Source organism: Berghia stephanieae, chromosome 5, assembly GCF_034508935.2.
Source record: "Berghia stephanieae isolate SIO BIC M18660-M18661 chromosome 5, UCSD_Bste_1.3, whole genome shotgun sequence".
NCBI lineage: Eukaryota > Metazoa > Mollusca > Gastropoda > Nudibranchia > Aeolidiidae > Berghia > Berghia stephanieae.
The window spans coordinates 42,096,650-42,117,753 of NC_088364.1; the positions used below are offsets into that span (position 1 = coordinate 42,096,650).

The following is a 21,104-nucleotide window of genomic DNA, read 5'->3' on the forward strand; positions in this document are numbered from 1 at the left end:
AGTCAAAAAGGTTGTCTACTTTACAGCCACCTTCAGCCAACATTCCCCCTCCCTAAGAGAATTCCACTCACTACTACCATCAGTCAAAAAGCAATCTGCATTAGTCAAATCAAACTAAACTATTAATCATTAAGAAGAAAAGAAAGGATAATGAATATTGTTGTCAAATGAAGTCTCGAAATATCAAATAAATGATATCAAACTATAGGTGAGGCAAGAAATTCATTTAATTAAAAATCACAAAATTAAAAAAAAGATAAAGCATAAAACATGTAACGAACCATTTACGTAGCCTGTATAATATGTAGTTATATCTAATAAAGATTATATTATGTACACATATCTGTATAAATATCACTACAAAAATTCTACCATACCAAAGCAGAGCGACCTATCTGACAAAATTGCCCGTTTTGCTATGTGCATTAAAGCACCCAAGAAAAGGTAAGAGTAAGACAAAAGGGAATAGGTTCAAATAGGAAACAGATGTAGATTCCAAGAGCACACTATCAAAGTACTTAGTTTCAGATCACCTAGTCTCACCCAGACACCAGAACAAGATCCCACTAAGAGGAATACACTAAAAATGTTTACAAATCATATGTTAAAAATAAAAAATAACAATGCATAACAGAGAGATGATTTACAAGGAAAAAAATATTATCTCCCAAAACTTTAACTATACATTCGACTATTTCCCTCCCAGCCAAGGACTCCAGCCAGGGTCAGGACAAATTTATGTAATCTCAATCTAAGACAAAGGCAGAAAGCAATTTGGAAAACAGATATAGGGGAATAGGAAACACCGTAAATGCCTCCTTGCCCACAATGGGAACTCCAACCAAGACCAACAATTTTAAGAACAAGGGGTCAGGACCAACATTATCTAACACCAAGCTCGAAATTACAAAGTCATATGCAATCCTTCATGCCATCAACAATTCAACTTTGGAATAACCTCACTATAGTCACGGTTGAAGCACATGATTTGGATCACTTTACAAGAATTCTATAAAGGGAAATAGTTGAGGGATAGAACAGATATAGATTCCAAAAGCGATCTAACCTTGTGTCCCACCTGAGACAACCCCAAGTCTCACTCAGATGCCAACACAGGATCTCAAAGAAGAAAAAGACAAATTCCAAAGGTTTATACTAAATATTCATCTCTCGCTAAACACATACCACACAGACAAACACAACTCACACAAAATGACACACACACGCACACATACATAATAGTTTAAATCCAACTGCATTCCTCATGGAAGGTCTTCAGGCAAGGCTGGAACAAATCCATGTAGTCAAATTCCAAGACAAAAATAAAAAGTCACAAAGAAAGAGAAAACGAATCAAGTGATGATTTTTTTTGAAGATTTTAGGGCGCTTGAGATACATTTAGGTCATTTCAGCGCCAGTAAAAGGAAGAAAATGGAATGGTAAAAAAAAAATCTAGATTTACAATTAAAAGCACACAAGAAAAGTGAGACAAAGGGGAGTGGTACAAATGGGGTACAGATGTAGATTCAAAGAGCATTCTATTGTTGTGCATAGTTTGAGATCACAAGTCCCATCCAGTCACAAGCACAGGATCCCATGAGATGATATACAAGGCAAAAAATATAATCTCCCAAAACTTAACTATGCATTTGACTGTTTCCCTCTCAGCAAAGGACTTCGACTTGGGAGAGGACAAACCAAGTAATCTCATTCCAAGACTAACAAAAAGCAAGTTGGAAAGCAGATATTGGGGTATAGAAGACACAGTAAGTACCTCCCTGCCCACTATGGGAGGTCAGCAACTCCATCCAATAGAGAGAAATGAGACCTTACTAGTAACATCACTATTCTCCCACAAACTCATGCATTGTTTGTTTTTAGGGTTTTACAGCACTTTTAGGTAATTCTAGCATCAATTTTCACAAGGAGAAACTTTTAAAAATTTAGTAGGCTTTTTCCCACTCAGCAAAAGCACCATGCCCTGGATGAAAAGAACAGAGAGGCATGAACAGGATAAACGATAAAGGGAAATAAAAAAGGAAGCAATGGAGTGGGCCTATGTAAAACCACCTCCAACCATCACAAACTCATGTGAATGAATACTCAGGACAATAAGGTCAATAGGTCGCTATTCATGGATATAATTAATAGCATTGTTTTACAATATAAGTGTCCTGCAACAAACATGTGGATAACAAGCGCATCGTTATAAAACACACATCAATACAAACATTGGATTCTTTCTATAAACAGAAAGCTGGTCAGGACCATCTCAGCAGTATAGGGATGCCACCGTTACAACGACAGTAATAATCATAATATTTCAATTGTTTATATATCATCTTTTAAAAGGTATTTAAACAAATCACAAAGTTGAAGAATAAAATCTCACAGCAAAACAGCTTCTGTTTCAAAAAGGGACCCACACACGGGATTCTTTAATTGTGCTCATTCTCTTTCTTGTTCCATTCATAAATAAACATGGATATAGTCCTCTACATTAGGATTCAATTTTACTAAAATCTGACGTGACATCTTATAATTTCAACAAAGAGATACAACAAACGGCGTCTAATCTGCACTATAAATCTGACCGTTTAGTTTCCCGCTGTTCCGAGCGCCGACGTAACCTCACCCGACAGGTAACCGGGGTCAACAGCGGTCAGCCGATATCAATTCCCAGAACGTAGATTTGACGTGCATTGGGTGATACCAATGGATGATTTCCGTACCAATTAACCTCACGATCTTCGTGACGATGCAATTCCACCCAAATGCAAAGAATTCTCGCAGACCTCCTCTTTCCATCGGTCCAATTTTTATTTCAATATCTCCAGTACTTATTCCACAAGCCGTGATTCAAATTCACATATTTTTCTATAACATTTAAATAAAATTACTTGCAATTACCTCAGGATTCTAAAAAAACGTTGCTATAAACTTTAAATTTTTTTTGGTGTGATTCACAAGGCACAAGTTTTACTACGAAATGAGGTAAGTTTCATTTACTCTTCAGTTTTCATTATTTTGTAATGATTATTTTTCCGCGGTAGGTCAGGTAATAATGATATTACCTCTTTAGCCTTGTTATTGAAACGTAATATTTCGCTGCGGTTTTATTGTTAATTGTATTTTTATTTTTATTTTTTTCAATGATGAGTTAATTTGATTTTTAAATTGCATAATTTGAATTATCTTGCTAATGTTTAATTTTAAATGACATTGTGTGTTGGGCCTCAACTTAGCTCAACTGCTTGTTAGAATTTTCCTGCCCCCCCCCCCCCTTTCTTTCACCAAATTGGGTGAAGTATTTGGTTTTTCTTTTTCCAAATTTTATGTACGCTGTTATGTATGCATGGATATGAGAAGTAATACAGAGTGTTTTAAAACTCATTTTATTCATTAATTCACTATATCATTGCTTACATCGCTCAGTCAATTTTGAATTTTCTCTTACAGCATGGACCACACAATTGCAAGTCATAACCAAGCAGTGAATTCATTATGTAGGACATGTCGTGGTATGCTTTGTTTAACACAGAAATAGAAACGTGCCCGCAAGAAACCATTTAAATGTTCAAATTATTCTAATAACATTCTTTTAGTCTATGGGACTGACACGGCATTGGACAAGCAAGGAGCACACTCATAATTTATGTGTAAAAAGTACACATTATAAAGCACATTGAACACACGACTCATTAGCTTCTTTGTATTTTCTCATTGCCAAGACGCTAATAATAAATAAATCAACCTTGAAACGGGTTGCACTTGCATGTTTCATATCGACAGAGTAGAATATAACAACAAACTCCAAAACGCAGGAGAGACTTTCAAATCTCATGCACGAGCCACTCACCCTCAGGGATGGCCTTATTGCCTCTGAATTGGACAGAATACCGCATTACACAACAGGCTTACCACAGCAGATCATTCATTGGCAACCACTGCCACAAATACTAACAAGAAAAAGTCTACACTTACAATTATCCAACAAACAAAGAACTGCACCCACGACCCACTCATCATTGACGACGCTTGCAGTATTGGATTAATTTTCGACAATATAAACAAGGCCTATAGTCATGTGCACAACTTTATTTCACACACAAAATCGATCAAAGCAGACACGATCCAATATATTCAAAGTGCAATAAAACATTACACGGATACATACAGAAAATATTTTCCAAACAAAATAATCCTAAAACACACACCTCCTGAGTACCAGTGCATACCACACATCACTCAATATAAGTTTGGACTTAGACTTCTTGGAGAACAAGGCACAGAGACCTGTCACCAAACAACAGCAAAATTGGAAAAAAAAAGAGCATCCGGCATTATCAATGATATGAATAAAATGCCATTTGTCATCAACGCAATTCAGTTAAAGACCAGCCCCAAACTACACTGACGAGTTTGAATGCTCGTAGCGGATATATTTGTGTTGAGGAAAAAATACGTTTTTTGTGAGGAGAAGTATTTACATCTTCTCTTTATAATACATAAAATTCAGACAAATCCATAGCAACGTTTTTTTTTCTCTAATTTTTGAAATGTTGCACCCGCTATATTTTTTGTGTAATTTGTTACCGTTCATTGATAACTTATATTGAGAAATCTAGTAATACTATGAAAAAATAAAAAACACACAGTAAAAGTAGAAAATATAAACTTTTATACCAAGTAGTGATATTTCAACTCATTCAATATGGGTGTCTAACAGACAATAAAACAAAACATTGTTAAATTGAGTGAAACGGCAATCCCCGTTAGGTAAATTCCTCTCGGTGATTGACCGCTCACCGTGACCGGGTCAGCAGGTGTCAGGAACGGGATCCCGTCTCAACTAAACTGTTGTCGTTGTGTACGCTGTGAACAATAAGACTCGGGCTGTAATGACTGAAGCCTCTAGAGGCTTGAGTCACATCAACAAAGCCTTGCTAAACAATAATTCTCATGTGACCTTCATTCATTTTTATTAAATCTTATCCCAAAACAGGGCATACTTTTTTCTCTTATTTTTTTTTCAATAAAAAAATCCCTCCCATCCCCCCTTCCCACACAGACACTTTTAAAGATAGTTTAGATATAAATTTCATGTTCAAGGATACACCGTGTTAGCAGCAGACAGGAGGACGTGAATGTCATTTCACAGCTCAAGACTGCCCTCATTTCTCATTTTTGCTGTTTGTTTTGTTGTGGGTTTATTTTTTTTTATTTTAATTTTTTTTGTTCCTTTTTTTTCGGTGTGTTTTTAAGGGTTTTACGGTGCTTGCATCACTTTTATGTTTGTTTTTTTTTAAAGGTTTTACAGCGCCTGCAACACATTAAGGTCATATCAGCGCCAGTATAAAAGAAGATAATGGGATAGTAAAAAGTTCTAGAATTACGATTAAAGATACTAAGAAAATGTAAGACAAAGGGGAATTGGTTCAAATAGGAAATGATGTAGATTCCAGGAGCACACTATCAAAGTACTTAATTTGAGATCACCTAAAAGTCTCATCCTAACACAGGCACATGTCCCCTCTAAGAGGAACACACTCAAATGTTTACAAATCATATGTAAAACAAAAACAATACATGTATAACAGAGAGATGATTTACAAGAAAAATAAATATCATCTCCCAAAACCCTAACTATAAATTTGACTGTTTCCCTTCCAGCTGGGGTATCCGGCCAGGGCCAGGACAAAACCAAGTAATCTCATCCCAATACAAAGACAGAAAGAATGTTGGAAAACAGCTATAAGGGGATAGAAGACATAGTAAATGCCTCCCTGCCCACTATGGGAGGCCAGGAATCCCACCAAGGCATCACATTTAGATCATTTCATCGCAGTGAAAGAAAAAGGATAATTGTCAAATTTATTTTTAGACTTACAATTAAAAGCACTCGAGAAAAAGTAAGACAAAGGGGACTGGTTCCAATAGGGAATAGAAGTAGATTTCAAGAGTAATCTATCAATGGGCTTAGATTTAGACCACCTAAAAATTCCATCTATATACACCACAGGATAAAAGGCAGCTTGAGTGACATCACCCCCCCCCCCCCAGAGGTCAGAAGACCCAACTCCACTCACATTTCCGTGACGTGAGCAAAATTGCTTGTTATAATTAACAACTTCATACTGGTTGGCAAGCAAGCCACTGTAACTGTAACTGCTCTTTGGACGATAATAATAAGATATGATGTCAGATTAGAGTAAAATTGAAGTCTGCTCGTCAAGTGATATCAAATTACATGTATCATCTTAATCAACTCTCTCTCTCTCTCTCTCTCTCTCTCTCTCTCTATTTATTTATTATTCTCTATCACATGCCATATCTTTGGTTCCCTTTAATTGAGTAGTTATTTACGAGAATTTGATAATTTCCTTCAAGTTGAGCTTATATAAATGTTAGTAATCAGCAAAACGCTTTGGTCTCCAAACAGGAAGGCAACAATCAGTGTTGATAAGCAGTAAAATCGTTTTAAAATGATTACAATGGAAGAAATTTAAAAAAATAAATAAATGAATTCAAAAAAATGAAAACATAATTTTTTTAAATAAATAAATGTGTCTCTGTACCTATACCTTGGGTATCTTGAACAACTATTTCTTATGTATAAAATTCCGTCAATAGAAAAACATGGACACAGAATAGATCTGATAATCTCATAATGTGAGTCATATCGTTTCAGTGAATACAATGTAAACCATTTAAGTCCAAATAATATATATCTCCTTATGAAATGCGAAGGGGAGGCAACTCAGATGTAATAAACAACTGCAATACTCATTTAAAAATTACTCCCCTTGATTTTTTTTCTGATCTGCCATAACACTGCAGAACCAAAATTCTTTTGAGATTTGGTATAACCAGGGTTTAAAAAAAAACAACTATTCTTTAAGTTTTGTATTTTCCATTATTGAAGGCATGTTTTACTGATGTTTAAAGCTTCTATGACATTAAAGATTTCAATGTAAAAACAAATCATGATGAATGGAAAAAAACGAAATGTTACGAGGTGAACAGTTATCAAAATGCTCAATATGCTAAGTGTGTTTTTAACTACAACGTGAAACAACATAATTATTGGAATCTTAATAAAACATGTATCTTTGAAATCCATTGACGTAAGGGTCACGTTTCACCCTTACCTGATTTCTAACCTTACAGTTCATACCAAGACAGCAGTAACAGTGATTTGACTCAATGTTGCATCAATTGATAATCACTGTAAATGCTCCCTTAATATTTGTAATACAGTCAGTTCTGCAGTTAACGCCAGGTAAATAATGGGGAAAAATATGACATTTCTAAAATATTGCTTTTTGTTTGTTTTTAAGTGTTTTACGGCGTTTGCAACACATTTAGGTCATATTAGCGCCAGTAAAAAGGAAGAAAATTGGATAGTGAAAAGATTCTAGATGTACATTAAAAAAGGACTTGAGGAAAAAAGCAAGACAAAGGGGAGTGGTTCAAATAGGGAGCAGATGTAGATTCCAAGAGCACACCATCAGTGTACTTAGTTTGAGATCACCTAAATGTCTCACCCATACACCAGCACATGATCCCACTAAGAGGAATACGCTCAAATGCTTACATTATACATTCAAAATAACAAACATAATAATACATTACAGAGAGATGATTTACAAGGAAAAAAATATAATCTCCCAGCCAAGCACTACAGCCAGGGCAAAACCAAGTATTCTCATTCAAAGACAAAGACAAAGGTAAATTGGAAAACATATATAGGGGGATAGAAGACACAGTAAGTGCCACCCTGTCCACTATGGGAGCATTTCTAAAATAAATTCAGTTTCACGGTTCAAGAGTTAACAGCATGCAACAGATATCCATTACTCACAGGTCCGTTCAAAACTATTTCAGTTAGAACTTAAATGAAATTGAATTTTAAATTCAAAAACAGATGGGATTATCATGATGCATGATATATTTCCATAAACCGTATCCAATAAATGATGAATGTTGAGATGAACGGATATAACAAAGCAGCCAATATTGGACAACAACAACAACAAAAAACACCTTTATCCTGAGTCAACATAAAACTTTAACATTGTCATAATATTTTTAAAAAAGTTAAATCAAACATTTAACTTACTAGTTACAATAAGTATAAAACAAATAACAAGAACAATTTCTAACTTCATCTGGGTAATTTAGCTAAAACTTGAATGTTAATATTTTAAAAATTAATAATAACATTACCATGAGGTTTTCAAAATCTCTCACTATATCAAAATTATCAAGACAATTCTTTATCTACACATCACAAACCATTTAAACAATTAACATTTCCAACCTCGATATAAAACATTACATCATTGAAAATCATACAAATTAAAGCAGAGTTCCATTAAAAAGCATGGCTAAACAATCTGGGAATTCAAGTGGAGAAGAGGGAGTTGTTATGCTGTGATGTCATTTCAACTAATAAACATAGCTTAATAACTATCATAACTCTGATTGAACGAATGAAAAAGGCACACTGGCTTAGCAAGCAATAAAAAACAATTACAAAAGTTACTGATGATAAAAGATGGATGATAAGAGGAGAAAACAGGGAGTTGAATCACTCTGAGGAGGAAAAGCATATATTTGTTTGTAAATTACTTCCATACAATTAAAACGCTTTCAGGTATTTTAAGGCGCTTGAAACACTTTTACAGATCTGCCTATAATATGATTTTAAAAATAATTATTAGTTCGTTCAATGTAGGAAAACATTTGCCTTCTATTCCACCATATGTTATGTGATTTAAAAACATCATTTTTAGTTCTTATAATGGAGGAAAAACGTTTGCCTTTTGCCCAACTGGATCTTTGCTGAAAATAAATATATATACCCATGTACCATAACTAACAATATTTAAAACATGTATATAATACTTAACACATATGATACAAGATTTGATTCATACATAATATAATGCATGATAACAGTGACCATACTCCCAATGACATGCTGTGATCCCCTACACAGGAACTCAGTCCATCTAGATAGCAAGTGGCCCCGATAGTTTTGTTGCACAGACCACTACACAGGAGATAGTCACTGTAATCTTAATTCATTTTTGGCAAAGAATGTAATCCAGGTAAAACTATTTTATTTCATTACAGACATGTACAGAGTGTATAATAAATCCTCAGCGTAAAAACTTTGCAGTTTATGAAACAGCAAAGTTTGTATTGTTTCACCAAAGGCATGGGTCTGCTTGTTACATCATAGCAGTATCAAAAAAAAAAAAATTTTAGTGATGGAATGGCAATAAGGTTTTAGATTTAACTGAGAAGCATCCAAGAAAAATAAATATTTTTAAAAAACACAGCAAAGGCGACAAGTTGATAGATAGAACAGAAGTAGACGCCCCATAGGCAATCAATACACCAAGGCGACATTACAGCCTTACAGACTCAATGCGGGAATTTGTTGTCATATTCTAGGATTACTTTCAGTGATGTTTGTTTGTTTTATGTTTTTAAGGGTTTTATGGCGCTTGTAACACATTTAGGTTATATCAGCGCCTGTAAAAAGGAAGAAAATGGGATAGTAAAACGTTCTAGAATTACAATTGAAGCATCCAAGAGAAAGTAAGACATAGGGGAACTGAGAACAAATATGGATCAGATGTAGATTCCAAGAGCATACCACCAATGTACTTAGTTTGAAATCACCTACAAGTCTCATCCAGACACAAGCACAAAATCCAACAAAGAGGAACACACTCAAATGCTTTACATTATACATTCAAAATAAAAATAATAATACATTACAGAGAGATGATTTACAAGGAAAAAAATATCATCTCCCAAAACAATAACTATGCATTTGACTGTTTCCCTCCAGCTAGGATTCCGGCCAGTGCCAGGACAAAACCAAGTAATCTCATTCCGAGACAAAGACAGAAAGCATGTTGGAAAACAGATATAAGGGGATAGAAGACACAGTATGTACCTACCTGCCCGCTATGGGAGGTCAGGATCCCCCCCCAGACTTTCAGTGATAATTTAGGATGAATACACAGCGCAATAAATGACAGTGACTATTTGAGATTACTTAGAATGTTATTATAAACCAAATCAAGTCAACTATATAACTTGCAAAGGCCTCCACTAGGACCTAAAGTGATTTGGCCTTGATAGCACATGTGGTAATTATACCAGTTTAGCCTTGAACAGGCCTGAAAAATCTATGGTGGTTTTCTTCACACAAACAGAGTTAACATAAATAAAACGCAACTCATAATATGATATTTGGGTACGTGGACAAAATATCAAAGTGCTACATAATTTTGAAAGTTGTCATTTCTTCATTGTATTTTTATATTTTTCCAGGGTTATACTTTCTTCTTTTTTTTTCTCCAAATTTTCTCTTTGTTAGCCTTTATTTTGCTTTTTTACTATCTCTCTTTCTAGGGGGAATAGATAAGATTGCAAGACTGGGGGACCGATGTAGAATCCATCCATCCAAGGAGGGCTCAAATTGACAAGTTAAAGCATAATAGAATATATATTATTGTGAAAAGATTTAAAAAAAAAAAAATTAAAAAAATTGTCCGATCATTGGACAATAAAATGTGGATTCAATGCAACTTGTGTGTCATTATCATTGATTTGAAAAGTCATGTTTGTTTTTCTGCCTCTACTCATGGCAACGTGTCATCACAACCAAGGGTACTGATATTTATTTTTTTTTTTTTGGAAAAAAAATAAAGTGAAATACATCAACACTTCTACCCGTCAACACACCTAGATCAGAAACCATCTATCACAAACATCCATCTACCCATTTGTCATATCAGTCATAGATCACCAATGCATCCATCAATCTGCCCATCCATCTCCCATCTCCCATCTCTCTTATCTCTCACTAACATAACAACAAAAACATAATAATAAACGAAGATCATGAAAACATTCATCCTTATGATACTTTCACATTGTCAGTAAATTGTCTTTTTTTTTCTCTTTTCATTTCAATTATTCATTAATCTATCTATTTACCATTTTGCCTTACAAGAATCAGCATGTTTGATCCAGTTTCAAAAACTGCAAGATTCCCCTACAACCCAAATGGATATGAATCCAATTTTAATTCATTAAGCATAAAAATCAAAGTGCAAGGAAAATACCAAAACTTACATTGACAAAATATAATCATTTTGATTTTACAAATCAGATATTCTATTATCAACATCCTTCGTTAAACTTTTTTACAATGATTTAAATCTGAAATAAAAATTACAAAAAAAATATTTAAAAAAAGAAAATCAGGATTACCTATCAGATATCTCTTCTCAAACAAGAATTTCGGCACCTAGTTTCACTTCTTATGAGGTGTCTGGACCACAGCCAGATAACAATATCTAGGTTCCTTTCTCCTTTAAAAAGAAAATATTTTAAAAATTAAAACAATAATATATCTATAGAAAATCTCAACATTGGTAAAGCTATTTTGATGCCTGGATTTTCTTATGTGTAAGTTATCATAAGGTATTTCAGTTTGTGGATCTTGTATTGTGGATAAGAAAATGACTCTCTAAACCGGTCTTGATGTTGAGTATGCAATTTTTTTCTTTTTTTAATTATTATTTTCAGTTTCAAGTTGATACAATGATAGCTTATTACAATTAACACATAATAATTACATTTCAATTATTCTGCTGCGCAATGAAAAACTGTATTTCTTCATTTTGAATTTTGGTCAGAGAATATGTGTGACACATCAGAATATGAAAATGGACCTCAACTGTTAAAAAGTCTTAACATGAGACTTCATAGAACTCTAATTTTCAGGCCTTTAAAAAAAAAAGAAAAAGTGATTTGTTTGTTTTGTTTTTGTTTTTAGAGGTTTAATGACGCTTACAATAAACATAGGCCATTAAAGCGTCAAAAAAAATAAAAAAATAAATGGGGCAAAATGTTTAGATAAAAATTAAAACAAGGGTAAAAGATAGGATTTTCTTTGAATTACAAAGACAAATAATTGATTTGTTTATATATTTTCAAAAAATTAATTCATTCTCTCTTTGGTTCATATTAAGTAACTGGCATAAGTAGTAAGAATGGATGCATCTGAAATGCTGTGGACATTTCAGTGCTACTCCTTGCTACAATCTTAGCACTTGGTCGAGTCAGTCATCCTTCAATCCATGGTCAAATAAAGCCAATTAAAGCTGTGCAACTGAAATGGATAGAAACAAATTGCTCTTGTTTCTTTTTCTCTCTATTAGTGAGAACATTCTGTTTTAGAATTCTTCATACTAGCATTTTGGAAGATGTATATCATTGAACAATGTAGATGTGACAATTTAAAAAGAAATATTCATGTTAAAACGTAAAATATAAAATGTGAGGATTTTAAAGCAGAGATAATTTAAAAGATGAAATATGAATGATACCGCAACCCTCTTTTTTATAAAGTAAGATTGTGACCCGGCAAGTATGAAACTATTGTATAATTAACTTATTAGAAAATTTATTTTTGCTTTTAGCCCAAATGTTGACCATATGAAAAAGAGAGACTGTAAAGTGTGGAAGAGGAACTCCATTTATATTACGGAAAGAAAGAGATAAAAACCAGCAGAAATTCTCTACTCTAAATATCATATGACATTATCTGACATAAGTAAATAAATAAATATATACATCAATAATAATAACAACAACAATACTAATAATAATAATCTCAACCATATCCATGAAGATTTCATTGACTACCAGAGCAATCAGTCTACAGATTTCTACAGATCTGAATTAACTCCTCGAACAATCAATCTAGTTCAAATGATATCAAATCTCAGTCTACCTTCATTCAATCAAACACTTTGCTTCTAAGCATTTTTTTGAAACACATTTTTTGGATGTTTTTTTTTTTTAATAAAGAAAGAAAGAAAAATAAATTAGGGGAAAAAAAATATTTTCAAATCATACTTTTGTCATCTTTGAACTATTTAAAGCTGATTAATTTCACTGTTGGAAGCACGTCTCTGTGATTTCAGCAGAAATTTGTTACAGGGAAGAAGACTTGTTAACAAAGTCGCTTTTAAACCATGATTATTCAATGTCAATAATTATCAATCACTGTTAATGTTAATTAATATTGAAAATTAAAATGATTTTTGTTAGACAACAGTCACACAAAACTTAATGTAACGAAAAAGTAAAGGTATATATTATTATCATCAATTATAAAATGAATTATGTAAATTAAAGAGAAATTCACTTTTTGGTCTTTTTTTTCCCCCCCCAAAAATGATAGAAATATATACATCCATGCGGAGACTACTGCCAAATACTTATCGATTATACTATGTATATTCATCTTTGTTTTGTTGTTTTTAAGGGTTTTACGGCGCTTGCAACACATTAAGGTCATATCAGCGCCAGTAAAAAGGAAGAGAATAGGATAGTAAAAAGTTCTAGAATTACAATTAAAGCACAAAAGAAAAGGTAAGACAAAGGGGAACGGGTTCAAATAGGGAACAGATGTAGATTCCAAGAGCACACCGTTAAAGTACTTAGTTTGAGATCACCTAAAAGTCTCATCCAGACACAAGCACAGGTCCCAACTAAGAGGAATACACTCAAATGTTTACCAATCATATAATATAATATGTAAACTAAACATAATACAATGCATAACAGAGAGATGATTTACAAGGAAAAAAATATCATCTCCCAAAACTATAACTATACATTCGACTGTTTCCCTCCCAGTCAAGGAACTCCGGCAAGGATCAGGACAAAACTAAGTAATCTCATTCCAAGACAATGACAGGAAACAATTGGAAAACAGGTATGGGGGGATAGAAGACACAGCATGTACCTCCCTGCCCACTATGGGAGGTCAGGATCCCCACCCAGATATTCATCTTTGATACATGAACATAAAATGTATAGTAACAACATTACAAAATGATAAAAGTCGACAATAAATTGCAATAAAACATTTTCTACAAATAAAAAATCTATATGTTATGTCCATACATATATGTATATAAATATATAATCATTAGTATTGCTACAACATTCAGCTTTGTGTATATCATCAACCAGTAAATAGGAACCAAATAAAATGGAACAAACTTTAAGGTGTAACGTGAAGACTGAGCAGTTAAAAATAACTCATTCTCACAAACATATGCAACACACACACACACATTCTCTCCCCCCGCCCTTCTCTCTCTCTCTCTCTCTCTCTCTCTCTCTCTCTCTCTCTCTCTCTCTCTCTCTCTCTCTCTCTCTCTCTCTCTCTCTCTCTCTCTCGTACACACATACACACACATGCAAACAGACACAAATGTATGCAGATTAATATACCAAAAAATACAACTACCCTGTTCATACTTCCTTATTAAACATCTTATCTGTTCAAAACCGGATTTAAATCAAATATAAAAAATACCTTCTAAACTGTACATTTTTAACCCAAATTCGTAATTCTCCATCATCCAACCAAGTCTTCATATTCATTACAAAAGTCGCACTTACTAAACAATGTTTGGTACTCAATCAAATAAGCATTTACAACTGCCCTCATCATTTCTTCTCTCTCATCTCACACACACATAACAACACACATCCACATCATTTGCACACATTCATATTGAAAATGCATGCATTTTCATTTCTTTGCAAAAACAACCAACCACGAAATCTACTACAACTTCTACATTAACTACTGCAGCATCAAAGACCGCAAGTTGTCATGCAATATCGTGTCTTTCACATCCTGGAACACATGTTTGATATTCTCTGTGTTAATGGCTGTGGTGAAATGGTGGAAGAGAGGCTTGGTGCGTTCCCGTCGCCTTGAGTCAAATATGCCACACAGGAATCGTTTGACGTCTTCAATGTTGTGAGGATCACCTTGGAACTCTGGGAAATACTGCGAGATGTTAACGGTTTCAACCTTCTCAGTCAAGAGGTCCATTTTGTTGAGGAAGAGAATGATGGAGACTTTAGCAAAGCTACGGTTGTTGATGATTGTTTCAAAGATGTTGCATGACTCTACGAGACGGTTTGTTTTTCTGTCCTCCATCAAAACCTATAGATATAATAATTGGAAAAGAAATAGGTTTATAAAACTACTTAATGATTTGTCAGTCATAAAATAAAATGTACTTTAAGTTAATATATCCTGTGAAATTGGGAAAGAGTGTTAAATAGAGCTACTATGATTTATAGTCAAAGCTTCAGTTCTGCCATTTTCATTAAAAATACTGCTATCTCTATTTAACAGAATATAAGCATTTGTAAGGTTTGCACAGTCACCTTGACAAAAATATTTCCTTAAATGAAAGGACAATTGGCAGTTTTTAATGTTTTGTTATAGTTTAAAAAAAAAAAAAATATTTGGCATCTTGTTGATATCAAAACAAAAATATTTTACCAGTAAAGAGAATCAGCTTTTGTTAGTTTTATTATATTTTTTCTCGTTGTTTCGTTTTCCTTTTGTTTGGTTCTGTATTTTTATTTTGTTGTTGTTGTTTTAAAACTTATTTTGTTCTAGCATTTGTTGGGCGGGGAGGGGAGGGGTATTTTCTTATTGTGTTGGTGCTGGTGACGATGGTTGACTGTGTTTGTTTTTTTTTGTTTTTTGTCTTTGGGTTTTTTTTAGGGCTTTTTGTTTTGTTTTTTTGAGGGTTTTTTTTTTGCGGGGGGGGGGGGGGGGGGGGGTTTAAAATATAATTATTTTATTGTATTCATGTTATTTCGTTATATTCGTCAATACTAAATTTGCGGAGGGTTAACATATAAGTATTTATGATCATGTATTTCTTATTCGTTATAAAATTAAGGTACTAAGTGGCATAAATAAGATTAACATATATAAGCATATACCCTCTATATTGTCTATACACTTTGAAATATGTTTTTTTTTTTTTTTTGAGAGGGAGGGGATTTGTGCTCTCTCTCTCTCTCTCTCTCTCTCTCTCTCTCTCTCTCTCTCTCTCTCTCTCTCTCTCTCTCTCTCTCTCTCTCATTAAAAAAAAAACATTCTAGGATTAGAAATTGGACTAAATTTAGAGGTGTACAAGCAAGCAGAACTGCAGGAGCATGTTATTTTTATAAAAATATATATATATAAATAATGCTGAAAGTGAAACCAAGCTCTAGTTTAATCAACCGAGACATCTGGGGTATAAATTATTAATGAATTTACTTAAAATCGGATGACCACAACTGCAATCAGGGGTTATTTTCCTTTTATTCATAAGAGTTTTAAATATACAACTGTAAGTTTTCTGACATGTGTTCCTTTAGTCTATGATGTGAGCATGAAAGATGAAAGGATATAAAAATTATTCTGTAACTTTGAATAATAATAATAATAATAATAATAATAATAATAATAATAGTAGTAATAATAATAATAATAATAATGATAATAATAATAATAATAATAATAATAATAATAATAATAATAATAATAATAATAATGATGATGATAACAGAAATAATAATAATAATAATAATAATAATAATAATAATAAAAATAATAATAATAATAAAAATAATAATAATAATAATAATAATAATAATAATAATAATAATAATAATAATAATAATAATAATAATAATAATAATAATAATAATAAAAATAATAATAATAAAAATAATAATACTGATGATGGTGATGATGATGATGATGATGATAATGATAATGATAATAATAATAATAATAATAATAATAATAATAATAATAATAATAATAATAATAATAATAATAATAATAATAATAATAATAATAATAACAATATTAACAATAATAATTTTGTAAGGAATAAAAAAAGCATTAAGAGGATTTCATTGTAAATGAGAATGTGCAATAAAATACAATACAGAACCTTGCTCTGAGCATGAACTTTAAAAAAAATAACGATATGTAACAATTTGTTAGCTGTTAAAAGAATCATTATTATCAAAAGATTACATAAAAATGGCTTTAAAGAAATAAAGCACATTGTGTTTAAAGACTATTGACATAAGTCATCAAACAATAGTGAAAATGGTGATTTATTTTTTTTTTTATCAAAGAGAAAAACACAAAAGAATGTAAATAACTTTAAACATTGTAGTTTGACAGCAATCACAGGAAATTGATTTATAAATACCATCATGCACTGTGGGAGAATAAGGGAAGTTGGGTAAAGCTGTGCGATGCGGAAATAAAAAAAAGAACCACTTGAAAAATAATTATTCAAAAATCAGTCTTTCCGAAAATGTCTCTAGTGAGGCCCTCACAACAGGGTCTCCAAAGTTTCAGTAGAACGCCTCATCCATTGGGTTGTCTAAGATTTATTTATCAATCTAGTGCACTATGTCATGTCAATGGCTTTATCTTTGGAACACCAATATAATCTTATAAAGGTGGATATGATAAGCAGTGTCCGACGATGCAAAAAGAAAAATATATTCAAACTTTTTTAAAAAGTCTGTCACTATGAAAAAGAATTGTTTAACTAACTAAAATATGGAGCCCATCACTGCCAGAAAAAAAAAAAATTCAATTCAATAGACGTAAATTATTTGCATGAACCCGGTTTTCAAATTTTTATATCATTACAGACCATCAAGCACACTAAATGTCTCTTACCAAATTATTGCTATATAAACTACACGCCTTTAAGCATGGTAACTCCGGCTTCAGGCATGCTTTGCTACAAAACCGTTTTTGAATCTGATTGTTTTTTATTGTTATCCATTCCCTTTAAACAAACATCATAGCTGTAAATGTGAGAAAGAGAGGTGGAAAGAACATGAGTGAGGGTAGAGAGAAAGGCAGATGGATACACACGCAGACATACAAACGCACTCAGACATACATACACACACACTCACGGACTCACAGGCTACACACAGTCACACTTGAAAACAAAGAAGGGAAAGTGTTACATATCATTATGTCTAAATACTGACTGCAATTAAAGCTTAATTATTGAATTATTTTCACCAAAACAGGACGAGCCCTCCTCAACACCAACATCCTCCACTATGACAAATTACTTCATGTTTTTCAAATTGAGTGTTTTTATTCCATTTTTATCAGATGAATTTTTATAATAAAAAAGAACAAATTAAATGAAACAAAGACAAACCAAACAAACATTACAACAATGGGAAATGATGGCGCAACATCGCGTGGTGTTGTGCAATCATGACTGTGTTGTGCAATCATGACTAACTAACAAAGGGAAATGACTTGAAATTTAATTCATGGAAATCTTTAGATTATGTCTACTTCGAACTTAATCACACCTAAGCCTCATCCCGATGACCATGCTAAAGGTGGCATGGACTGTAATATAGCTTTATTCTACATTAAAATGAAATAATGGTTAGCCCAGCATGGAAACACAAACTAAAATTGTGTCGCAGAACTGTTTCTGAATACTAATTCGTAAGGTTAATGTGCGTGTTAAAATTCAATTATTTGTTAATTTATCGATTGCCAGTCCAATGAGGTGAGCATTTTACTGAACTATCATTACTCATTTGAATAACTTTATATATTTTTTTCTGAGTTTGACCACAAGAAGTTAACATATGGAAGACTTTTGAAGTGAACTATTGTAGAGAGCCATAAGGTCTGTTAAGCAAGAAATCATTTCGTTTTCTGTAACCGTAAACATACAGTAAACATTTACTGACAAAAAAACCCCAAAAAGCAGCTTAACGCAATACTGTGATCAAAACTGACTTTCTTGAAATAGGCACATTGATTATGCATAGAGAATACAATAAATATATGATATTTGGTGAAAAGGAGAAAAAGTTTCAGAATGATAATATTGAAAAAGTTTTAGGTTTGTGAGAGTCTTATAAATAACACACTTCAAATTACAATTACTGACTTTTGAATCAAATATTTCTTTCCCGTCATTGATTCATTTAGTGAATGAGGAATTCATTCATTTTTGGCATTTATAAAGACAAAAAGGGACATAATATGTATATAGTTTCCAAGTGAAATACTAATTCAATAGAACTATTTTCAGAAATACGATTGATTAATGTACAGAAAAAAGTTGGATTCAATAGGGGAGCAGATGATACAAGAGGGCATTCTCATTTTACAATCAATCCATCAGTAACCCACCATCTCAAACTGATATTAATGGAGGTTTAATTGGATGTTGAAATTTAATTTATTTGTATATTTCATACTAGAAAGTTTGAGCTCAATCACAAAAAACAACAACAAAAAAAAAAAAAACAAAAAATAATAAAAAAAAATAATAATAAATAATATATATATATATATATATATATATATATATATATATAATATATATATATAAAAATAGACTTGCCATTGTTAATACTGCAGGGGCATTTGTATTTAAGGCATCTTTAAAAATGCTGAGATAGCCCCGGTGACAGTGACAGTGCAGCACTGTAAAGTGAGCAAGAGACTAAGCTCCTTGTTCTAGTAAAAAAACAAGATGTCAGTGACTGGATTTGAAACGGGGTCCATTTTATGCAGACCTGCCAATTATTGCGAATTTTTGGCTTCAATCAGAGCTGTATAAAGGCATTCATTTCAATAAAACTTGTTGACAATGAAAATTTGGTTCCAGAGCATATCTGTTGAAGAATTTAAAGTTTTATTTATCCCCTGCTAAGGACAGTCTAGTATGGTATAAAGTTAATTATGGTCCCATTTTTTACCTGCCCTGAAAACTACGAAATTTTACAATATCAAGTGGGCAGGTATGATTGTATGTCAGCCCAATGGCTAATCCTCCCCTGCAATCTTGATCTAGGTGGCTTTAAATGAAGAGAATTAATACAATACAGGATTCCTCCAGGTCTATTATCGAATTTGGAATTCTGAAAAAGTCCAAAATTCAGAATGACCTTAGGAGCCCTCACTTCAGGAATGAGCTCTCAATTCAAATCAGTGCAAGAATTCTAGAATCCTTTTACCACACCACTCAAATCTTTTTTACTTTTGTAATTTCTTAATGATAGAAATTCTTTTTAGAAATCTCATTTATCTCTTTAGCCGTAGTTTTATCTGGATGGCCTTACAAAACATGCCACACGGTGAAAAAATTTGAATCCGTTAATTTGGTACAAATTTACACAAAAATCCTTTCTGAGTAAAATACAATTTAACTTGTCATAATCAATTACAGACAAGATTAAATCTATTTCAGTACACTAATCTACTGGTTTTATTTTTACTTTTTTTTTAAATTTCTTTTTTCCCCCAAATCTCAAAAACAATCTATGTGATATCCAAGCTTGTCAGATTACCACACGCATTTATCATCATGCATCAATATCATTTTTTGTACTGAAAAATAAAAGCTGAAAGTTTTTAATTCCAATCATTTTGACCTTAACACTTTACAGACAAGATTCAATATTATTCTAACCTGGCATCTCATGCTTTTTATCCAGAAAAAAAATCCAATACAATGATTCTATAAGTCTGAGTCACATCCTTAATACTTGGTGAAAATGGCTAAGTTGCATTGATAACAAGGTAAGTAATGAAAGAAATTGTCGTTTTGGAGAAAGTTGTCTTCAATTTAATGGCATTTGTTTCACCCAAACATGGCACCGATCAGCCAACTAGATATTTTTAAAAGTCAGTTCACATCTGAAACAAAAAAGGTAGTCACTATATATACATTAAAATCTACCAACCAGTTCTCTGCAATATTTATAAACGTTTCAATGATCTTAACTTAACACAATATGTGCTACGGCACAAAATTACTGGTTTTCAAAACGTTTTTATTTAATCAAAGATGCTCATGACTTTGGTAATTTGGGAAAAAAAAAAATTGTGAAAGGTAGGCCTGAATAATACCAGATTGAGATACAGGGAAACATCAGTCAATGTGGTTGAATAAAAGTCTTTGCGTTATGGAAAAGCCAAGGAAAATAATGGAATAGCATGTGTGTGTACGTAGGTATTAAAATAAGGGGAGAGAGGAGTGAAAACGTTCTTGCCATTTGGGGTTCTAGTTTCAATGACTTAATTTGTATATGTTGTTTTGTTTGTTGTTTTTTAGGAGGAAAAAAAAGGAGAATGGGGTGGGGACACAATGTTTTTAGCAACT

General features: G+C 32.6%; 1 protein-coding gene across 4 annotated transcripts in view; it reads right to left on the minus strand.

Moving 5' to 3' along the window:
- Positions 1-209: 209 nt before the first annotated feature.
- The window catches only part of LOC144972948 (guanine nucleotide-binding protein subunit alpha-12-like), a 58,703-nt gene continuing 37,808 nt past the window's right edge, over positions 210-21,104 (minus strand). For all 4 annotated transcript variants that reach the window (XM_078914796.1, XM_078914797.1, XM_078914798.1 and 1 more), the window contains one exon: positions 210-15,070. In XM_078914796.1, the coding sequence (XP_078770922.1) occupies positions 14,702-15,070 (369 nt within the window). In that variant the 3' untranslated portion in view covers positions 210-14,701. The remainder of the gene's footprint in view (positions 15,071-21,104) is intronic.